Source organism: Oryctolagus cuniculus, chromosome 7, assembly GCF_964237555.1.
Source record: "Oryctolagus cuniculus chromosome 7, mOryCun1.1, whole genome shotgun sequence".
NCBI lineage: Eukaryota > Metazoa > Chordata > Mammalia > Lagomorpha > Leporidae > Oryctolagus > Oryctolagus cuniculus.
In genome coordinates, this window is record NC_091438.1 from 45,568,206 (window position 1) to 45,578,219 (window position 10,014).

General features: G+C 42.8%; 1 protein-coding gene across 1 annotated transcript; it reads right to left on the reverse strand.

The window, feature by feature from the left end:
* Nucleotides 1–7,592: 7,592 nt before the first annotated feature.
* On the reverse strand, nucleotides 7,593–8,972 carry LOC103350244 (late cornified envelope protein 4A). The gene is made up of 2 exons (XM_008265567.4): nucleotides 8,816–8,972; nucleotides 7,593–8,229 (listed from the first exon to the last, which is right to left on the reverse strand). The coding sequence occupies exons 1-2, from the start codon at nucleotides 8,926–8,928 to the stop codon at nucleotides 7,851–7,853; spliced, it is 492 nt and encodes a 163-aa protein (XP_008263789.2). The 5' UTR covers nucleotides 8,929–8,972; the 3' UTR covers nucleotides 7,593–7,850.
* Nucleotides 8,973–10,014: the final 1,042 nt, after the last annotated feature.

Sequence of the window (10,014 nt, forward strand, 5' to 3'; positions counted from 1 at the left end):
CCTTGTCCTGGAAGCCGACCTTCGCAGGCTCCAGGATTTGAATGAGAGCCTTTGGAGGACCGTGTTCCAGCTTAACCCAGCAGTGTTGGGTGTCGAATGCTCCGGTCCACCCATGGTTTTTCTTTTTCCCAGACATTTAGGAAATCTACTGATTTCTGCATATTGATCTTGATATTGGTACATTTTCCTGCACATTAGTTCTAATATTTTCCCAAGTGTTTTATTAGGTTCCAAAGCAGGCAATGTCATTTGTAAATAATAAAATATTGTAGCTTATATATTTTTCTCTGCATTCTCACATGGCTTGGGAATCTGATACAATGTTGACCAGCAGGTAGAAGAGAAGGCCACAGCTATTTGAACAGGAGCTGCAGTGTGTGCCTGGGCTTCTCCCATGGGCCTCCTTCTGTTTCTGATGAATGTGTTTATCGTGCACAGTGCTGAAGCAGTGTGTGTTCCCTCTTCTTCTCAAATCTCCTCTTGCTCTAGTTGCCCTGTGACAGGTGACTCAAAAGTTTAAACTGTCTACAAGGGATAGCATGCCCAGGTGGTTACAGACTACAGGTTATTTTGTTTGGTTCTTTTAAAAGCAGGGCCTGTTCTTCATAAAAATAAATGTTGGTTTGTAACTGGCCTGTTTCTGGCTTCCATACCTCTGCTTGCTTGATAATGGCCAAAGCCACCAGACTATGGTTCTTCTTGCCTCCTGGCTGCAGCCACAGGAAAACACAGGTGGCACCTCACCCTGACAGGGAGAAATTGAATAGTTACTTTTTTTAAGATTTATTTGTTTATTTGAAAGTCAGAGTTACACCGAGAGCGAGAAGGAGAGGCAGAGAGAGAGAGAGAGAGAGAGAGAGAGAGAGAGGTCTTCCCTCCGCTGGTTCACTCCCCAAATGGCCACTAGGGCTTGAGCTGTGCTGATCCGAAGCCAGGAGCCAGGAGCTTCTTCTGGATCTCCCACGTGGGTGCAGGGGCCCAAAGACTTGGGCCATCTTCCACTGCTTTCCCAGGCCACAGCAGAGAGCTGGATCGGAAGTGGAGCAGCCAGGTCTCGAACCAGTGCCCATATGGGCTGCCAGCACAGCAGGCAGCAGCCTTACCCACTACACCAGAGCACCAGCCCTGAATCATTACATATTCTTCAAAGAAACAAAGTTAGAGAGAAACTGGCTGATTGGCTAGCGGCTTCTCGCCTCTGTGCCTGCTCTTGAATAAGTGACTGATAAGAAAAGGTTTTGTACTTAAATCCTGCGCCGGCTTCTGCAAATTGATGCTGACTTCTCCGGGTCCTGTGAGACGTTGGACATCGGCTGGCTAATAAAGTCTCCTAATTAGACTTCAAAAGTCTTGCTGTGTTTTTAATCTATGCGCCCCACAGCAACACTTAGAACAAAATTGGTCTCCAGGCTGTGGGAGACGGAGTCTTGTCTGATCCTGCTTTCTTTTCTGACAGCATTTCCTTAGCCTCTTACCCACAGTCTCTAGTCTCTGCCCACTTCACTCCATTTGCTTATCTTCCAGCCTGTCACGCACACTCACTACTAACAGTCTTCATGCTTACTCTTCCAGCTACCTGGAAGAAGTCTCTCCTAAATGGCGAATTGGCCACTCACACATTCCACTGGTGTCCTGCCTAATGCCAGCCCTCCAAAGGGCCTTCTTTGACTACATTAGAAAACAAAACATAAACCCTATTATGCTCCATTTCAACTCTCCTGGCTCCCTTTTTGCTATCAGCACACATTACAAATTGATCTTCTGTTATCTGTCCTTCCAGCTAGAATGAAAGCTCCCAGAGAGCGGCGGTGTAATCAGGTCTCATCCTTGCATCTTCTTCTCACACACTAATTTAGAGAAGTGTGTTTCCTAACAGTGATCCCTACCTTGCATTCTTGGGCTAATCAGCAATTAGAAACAATATGTTCACCTCTTTACATACTGCTGTCTAACTGTCTAACAGTGGGTTCATGACATTCATATATTTGTTTATGATTGATAGTAATTTAGCAGTCTTTCAAGAAATCCCAGTCAGATGTGGTGTAAGTATTTTATCTTCCAATCATTGCTATGACTTCTTCTTTTTTTAACTTTTATTTAATGAATATGAATTTCCAAAGTACAGCTTGTGGATTACAATGGCTTCCCCCCCCCATAACATCCCTCCCACCTGCAACCCTCCCCTTTCCCACTCCCTCTCCTCTTCCATTCACATCAAGATTCATTTTCGATTCGCTTTATATACAGAAGATCAGTTTAGCATACATTGAGTAAAGATTTCAAGTTTGCTCTCACACAGAAACATAAAGTGAAAAATACTGTTTGAGTACTAGTTATAGCATTAAATCTCAATGTACAGCACACTAAGGACAAAGATCCTACATGAGGAGTAAGTGCACAGTGACTCCTGTTGTTGACCTAACAAACCGACACTCTTGTTTATGGCATCAGTAATCACCCTAGGCTCTTGTCATGAGCTGCCAAGGCTGTGGAAGCCCCCTGAGTTCACCGACTCTGATCATATTTAGACAAGGCCATGGTCAAAGTGGAAGTTCTCTCCTCCCTTCAGAGAAAGGTACCTCCTTCTTTGATGATGACCCATTCTTTCCACTGGGATCTCACTCGTGGAGATCTTTCATTTAGGTTTTTTTTTTTTTGTTTTTTTTTGCCAGAGTGTCTTGGCTTTCCATGCCTGAAATAATCTCATGGGCTTTTCAGCCAGATCCACATGCCTTAAGGGCTGATTCTGAGGCCAGAGTGCTGTTTAGGACATCTGCCATTCTATGGGTTTGCTGTGTATCTCACTTCCCATGTTGGATCGTTCTCTCCCTTTTTGATTCTATCAGCTAGTATTTGCAGACACTATTCTTGTTTATGTGATCCCTTTGGTTCTTAGACAAATATCATATGTTCTCCCTGGTCAGCGACAACTAAAGGAGCACCAAAGGGGAAACTTGTTGTGAAATGGACACTATGAGAAACAGTGACTTGATCAGCTCTTGTCCTGACGGTTGATGTACAATGTAATACTTTATCCATGTTAGTATTTTTTTGTTCTAGTACCATTGGTTGAACTCTGTAATTAACACACAACTATTCTTGGGTGTTTAAATTTTAACTGAAAAGTGATCCCTGTTAGGAATTTGGAAAACATTATGCTGAGTGAAATAAGCCAGTCCCAAAGGGACAAATACCACTTGTTCTCCCTGATAGGTGACAACTAACTGAGCACCAAAAAGGAAACCTGTTAAAGTGAAATGAACACTATGAGAAACGGTGACTTGATCAGCCCTCACCCTGACTGTTGATGAGCAACTTGATATGTTATCCCTCTTAGTATTTTTTTGTTTGTTCTACTTAATACTTTTGGTTGAATACTGTAATCAATACACAATTATTCTTAAGTGCTGAAACTTAACTGAAAAGTAATCGTTGTTAAATATGAGAGTGGGAATAAGAGAGGGATGAGATGTACAATTCGGGACATGCTCAAGCTGACTTACCTCAAACGGTAGAGTTAGAAACATACCAGGGGATTCCAATTCAATCCCATCAAGGTGGCATGTACCAATGCCATCTCACTAGTCCCAGTGATCAATTTCTGTTCACAACTGATCATAATGATAGGACTAAGAACCAAAGGGATCACATAAACAAGAATAGTGTCTGCTATGACTTCTAAGACTTAGTAGAGATAATTACTTTTTCCTTGAGGTGATATTAAAGAAATGTATCAGTTTTTAAATTGACTCCTTTCCCTGAGCTTAAGCATCAGAGCATCTATTCCTCAGTTAAATACTAATATTAGGAACCTAACTTGTTCCCGGAACCATGTGCTGCACACTGGGGCTATGATGGTGAGGGAGACGGAGATGGCCCCTATGCCAAATGCTGTCTGTTACCATGCATCCTTGTCCTGGTATCTGTGTGCTGTTTCAGATTACCAGGACTAGAAGCCTGAGTACTGCCATGCACCAGATGCCCTGACCAGCTGGCTGGTTCTGTTCATGGGAGGTGAGAGGCCGGTAATGACCATTTTCTATCCGGTGCTGCAGCAGGTGTGGGAGGGCAGCAGCAGTGGTCCCAGGAGCATCAACAGTGGCATGGGCCTTAGCTCAGTCCTGGGGAGCAGCAGATGCATAGTTCCAGCAGGGGGAGTGGGAGCAATGCCACAAGGCCAGTAGTAAGTGTGGACTGTGGCCGGAGCTAGAGGCTGCTCCCTAATCTTCTCGTGATAACATCTTTGTCACTTTATTCCTCTATCATAGGAAGCTAATTGTTCCTGACATTTGGAAAACAATCCCTGTGCTTTGGCTTTTCTCATCAGTCCAAGATGCTTGAAATGAATTTCTGCCTTACATGCTTCTCTTTCTGAAATATTTATTCTCAGTGGTTCTGCATTTTTGACTGGACAATGACCAGTGCAGCCCCCATATTCACAGATCTTATATACTATAATAGCCTGAAGAGACAAAACTTTAAATCAATCACAAATCTAATCTAAATCTAAAGTTTATTTGAATAGAGATTTCTCAGCGAGCCATGACAACTTCTTCAACAACTTCTAGATGAAGTCGTTTGTGTTCCCTACAAGACCAGAAGGGGGTGCACTTCCAGTCTGTCCTGTGCGGTCCCTATGTAGTGTTAGTGCATTACTGAGAGTTCTAAGTCAGCAGTGTGTAATGAGGGCTTTGTGTCTCCAGGACAGACGGTGGAGAAGAAAGCTGGGTCATTGTAGGTACACTTCTCTGAAAGAAAATTAAAGGGAGGGAGGGAGAGAGGAAGGAAGGAAGGAAGGAAGGAAGGAAGGAAGGAAGGAAGGAAGGCAAGAAAGAGAAAGAAAAAAGGAAAGAGAAAGAAAGGAAAGAAGGGAGGAAGGAGGGGGAGAGAAGATTAAGAAGGGAAGGGAGTGGAGGAGGGAAGGGAGGGTGAGGAGAAAAGTTTCACCACTGGTTCATTTAACTGGGCTGCTGTATGCAAGCAAAATCATTGATCAGAACCGCTATTACGATCAGTATAGCCAGAGTAACAAATACAAATAGAAAGAAACCTCAAATAAATAAAATTAGAGATGAAAAGGGAGACATTACAACCAATACCACAGAAACACAAATGTTAGCACTTAGAGAAGAGAAAGAAAGTACATCAAAATTGGAATGGAAGAAGTCAAAATATTCATCTTTGCAGATGATATACGTGATGTTGTACATAGAAAACCTAAACACTGATAATTGATAAACTGGTTCAGTAATGTTGCAGGTGCAAAAATCAGCATATGAAAAACAGTAGCATTTTATGCATCAATAATGAACTTACTGAAAGAGAAATCAAGAAATAAATTTCATTCATAGTAGCTACAAAAAGTCAAATATTTAGGAACAAATTTAACCAAAGAACTAAAAGATAAAAGATTTCTAAAATGAAAATTATAAAATACAGATAAAAGACATTACCAAGACACAAAAACAAGGTATGCCTTGCTCATCGATTGAAAAGATTAATATAATTATCATGTTTGTACTTCTTTAAGCAATCTACATATTCAATGCAACCTCTATCAAAATACTAATGACATCTGTACAGCATTTGAGAAAACAATCCTAAAATTCATATGGAAGCAAAAGGACCCAGGATAGTCAAAGAGATCCTGTGCAAAAAAAAAAATAATAATAATAATCAAGCTGAGGACATCACAATACCTGATTTCAAAGGCTACTACAAAGCTATAGTCATTAAAATAGCATGGTACTGGCATAAAAACCAGCACATAGATCAATGCAAAAGAACAGAGAACCTAGAAATTAGTCCATGTATGTACAGACAACTGGTAATTAACAAAAATGCCCAGAACACACATCAAAAAAAGCATAGTCTTTTAATAAACACTGCTGTCAAAACTAGACCTATATATGTAGAAGAATGAAATTAGACCCCTACTTCTCATCCAAACAACTCAACATGAATCAAGGAACTAAATTTAAGATCTCAACTATGAATTTGTTAGATGAAAATGTAGGTGAAACACTTTGACAATACTGTATTTGAAGGCATATAGATAAGATCCCCCAAAGTACAGGCAATGAAAGCAAGACCAGACAAATGGGATTACAGCAAACTCAGAAGCTTCTGCACAGTAAGGGAAACAATCCGTAGAGTGAAGAGACACTTGACAGAATGAGAGAAAAGATTCACAAACTACTTATTTGACAAAGGATTAATATCCAGAATACATCAGCAACTCAACAAACTCAACAAAATAATAACCAATCTAGTTATGAAATGGACATATTACCTGAATGGACAATTCTCAAAAGAATAAATACAAATGGGTAACAAATATGTGAGAGAAAATGCTATCGGTAGTCATTGGGGAAATGCAAATCAAAACCATAATGAAATTTCACCTCACCCCTGTCAGACAGCTAATTGCCAAAAGATAAAGAGCAGCAAATGCTGGGGAACATGTAGAGAAAGGAAAACTCTTGTAATCACTGGTGGGAGTGTAAATTAGTGCAGCCAATGTGGGAAACTAGAATCAGACTTCCCATATGATCCAGCAATCCCACTCCTGGGTTATACCCAAAAGACTTGAATTCGTTATATCAAAGAGATGTCTGTTCCACCATGTTTATGGCAGCAATGTTCACAATAGCCAAAATATGGAATCAACCAAGGTGCCCATCATCAGAAGAATCAGATCAAGAAAATGTGATATATAAACATATATGGAATACTGTTCAGCTATAAAAAAAAAAGAGAATGAAATCTTGTAATTTGCAGCAAAGTAATTGGAACTGGAAGACATCAACTGAGTGAAATAAGCAGACGAGACAAATGGCACGTGTTCTCCTTTATATGTGGGACATTTTTCTAAATGCCCATGCATATCAGTTGTGCTGCAAATACAGTGTTTTGTCAAACTTTATTTTAAATCCTTGCCAAACAAATTGATAGGAATTATATACTACTATAGTGTCAATGATGTTGTGAGTATTTTAAAATTTATTTTATATGAGTGAAGTTAACATCTTTTCCTTTGATTACTGTTTATAGCCCTTGCCTAGTTTTCTGCCAGACTGTGCCTTTTTTATTTTTATTTGTTTAACTCTTTATTTAGTGGAAACAATAAGCCTTTGACTATAATGTAAATTCAAAATATGCTATCTCAAAAATAAATGAATGAAATATTAAGTTAGAAAAAAATAAGACTAGTAAACTCCCCCATCAGTTTACTACCAACATTGAGACCAATCTCGTATCCTAACCCTCTGAAAGGCAGGGAGAAATGGGACTACTGCCTGCAATAGATACTTATCAACTAGGAAATGAATTTTTACTTAAATAGAATATTCTACCTGTCAAGTCCACACTTGCATCTCATAAGATTTTACTAGAAGTGAAACTCTAATTCTCCTCTTATTCGTTTGCTTCATAAATGCAGAGATGTGTGTGTGTGTGTGTGTGTGTGAATTTAATTTATTCATGCTCAATTGGTTGAATCCTCTCTAGACAGTGTAAGCTGAAAACATGTTCTGCCACCCAGAGAAGCATTGGGATTGAGAGGAAAAGTGAAACAAGAAAAAGTCAAATGGTGATTTATAAGTAAATTTATTGTTGTTAATCACATGCCTCACAAGATTTTTTAACAGTCTGAGGAAAAACATTGATAGGAATGCAAAAGAAGGCAGATCTAAAGTGTTCCATTGATAATGTCCCCAGGAAACAAACTTTGCATTTTTGTTCAAAGGATGGAATCAGGAGAGAGACGAGAGAGGGGGAAGCGGGCAAAACACCAGGTGCTGTGGGTCTTTGCCCTTCCGTTCCTCCAGAGCTGCTCCTGGGTGCCCAGGTTAGCAGCAGCCAGAGCCCCCAGACTGCTGACCACTGCCGCCGCCACTGCCACTGACACAGCAGCCACTGCCACTGCTGCTGCCACAGCCACAGCTACAGCCACTCCCACAGGTACAGTTGCTGCCACAGGTACAGCCGCCAGAGCTCTGGTGTCGGCGTCGAGGAGACCGGCGGGGCCTGTGGTGGCTCAGGCAGCAGCCGCCGCCCCCAGAGCTGCCGCAGCCCCCGGAGCTGGAGCCGCAGCAAGAAGACACTGGAGGCGAGCACGGGGCAGGAGACTTGGGAGGACACTTAGGGGGACACTTCGGAGTAGGACACTTGGGAGGGGGCTGGCACTGCTGCTGGTTCTGCTGACAGGACATCTTGTGGTGACTCAACCTGCATGAAGAAGCAGAAATTTTTCAGATGTTAAGTATCCAAAGGCATTAACATGTTTCCTATTTTGCCATGCTTCCCCAAGGTAACACAGAGGGATGGCAGAATAAGTGAATCTACAGAGACCTGGTTGAAGCAGAGTTTATCTTCTTCACTTTTGTGTTTCTAGGATATTCTCAGTATGTATTGAGTTGATAAATATAATCACATTCAAAAAACTGGAATTGGTGTCTCATGATATTTTTAGGATAATTCAAGTCCCTCACTATTCTATGCATCCCTCTAGGCATAAAATTTGGAAATTGGTAGAACTATCATCTCCTGATGTGTACCAATATAAATTTATGTCTACATAGCTGGAGCCAGCTCCCCTTGAATGAGGAGCACCTGTCCCTTTTCTCTCTGCCCACAGGGACAAGCCTTCCTAGGCTGATTCCTGCTTTGTCTAGAGCAAACCCTGCCTCCTGACCTCTGTCCTGGCCTACATCGTGTCCTCCTCCACCCTCTACTCTGCATCTCCCAGCGTCACTCTCCAGCCTGTCTCCAGCCTGCTCAGCGCATCCATGTGGATTGCCATAGAAACACTCACCCTGGCCTCGGACAACAGCCACAGATGCGTTCCTCAGGAGCAAAGTGGGTGAGGAGGCGGCAGCAGGCACAGGTTTTATATGGGATCCTGGGGCTGGCCTTCTGGTGAGCCATGCTTCTGGAAGGAGTGGGAGGTGGCTGTTGCCCAACTAGAGCACGTGTGGGGTTGTCCCTGACATTCCTCTGACTGTTTTTTTCCCAGTGAGCGGTATGTGGAAACACTCAGCCTTCCTCTTGGAGTGAGATCTTGTGGAGGATGGTACAATTCTATAGGAGATAGGAGTTATTCTGTAAATCGCGTTCTTTCTCAGCTGTGTCCTGAGTTTTGGGTAAACCATGGCTTCAAGGCAAAGGATCCCTTGGCTATGGTCACAGACCATCTTTTTGTTGGGGAGTTTTGTGTGCTCTTCTTTCTAATCCCTCTCCTGAGGTAGCCCTGGTTTCCCCATGAGAAACAGCCTTTTGGCTACATAATGTCTAGACTTACCCCTACTTGGGGCTCCATATTCTTTCAGACAATTTCAGCCTGATGCCAAAGGGTCTTCCTCCCCAAAGATCCAATCTTATTTGATCTGGTGGCCCAGTCCAGTGGTGAGCTGGGGAGCCAATGTGCTCATCCTTTCTCAACTCTGTATTCAACATCATCACTGGGGTGCTTTCAGCCAGCTGCGGGAGGAACATTTACACCACTGAATCTGGCAACAGCCTGTGTCTTGTTCTTCAATAGAAATCCCTTCGTTAAACATTCACCACCATACTATGCCTCAGATCTCAGTCGGCTTCTTTTTTTTTTTTTTTTTTTTTTTTTTTTTTTTTTTTTTTTTGACAGGCAGAGTGGACAGTGAGAGAGAGAGACAGAGAGAAAGGTCTTCCTTTGCCGTTGGTTCACCCTCCAATGGCCGCCGCGGCCGGCGCGCTGCGGCCGGCGCACCGCGCTGATCCGATGGCAGGAGCCGGGAGCCAGGTGCTTTTCCTGGTCTCCCATGGGGTGCAGGGCCCAAGCACCTGGGCCATCCTCCACTGCACTCCCTAGCCACAGCAGAGGGCTGGCCTGGAAGAGGGGCAACCGGGACAGAATCCGGCGCCCCGACCGGGACTAGAACCCGGTGTGCCAGCGCCGCTAGGCGGAGGATTAGCCTAGTGAGCCGCGGCGCCGGCCTCAGTCTGCTTCTTGAGAAAAAGTGTTTCTCTTACTTAATT

Bases quoted from the DNA above. Each gene is read 5' to 3' on its own strand.
- LOC103350244 (XM_008265567.4), bottom strand. From the start codon at position 8,928: ATGGCTCACCAGAAGGCCAGCCCCAGGATCCCATATAAAACCTGTGCC. The intron at 8,230-8,815 runs GTGAGTGTTTCT...TTCTTCATGCAG, and splicing joins GGCTGTTGTCCGAGGCCAGG to GTTGAGTCACCACAAGATGT.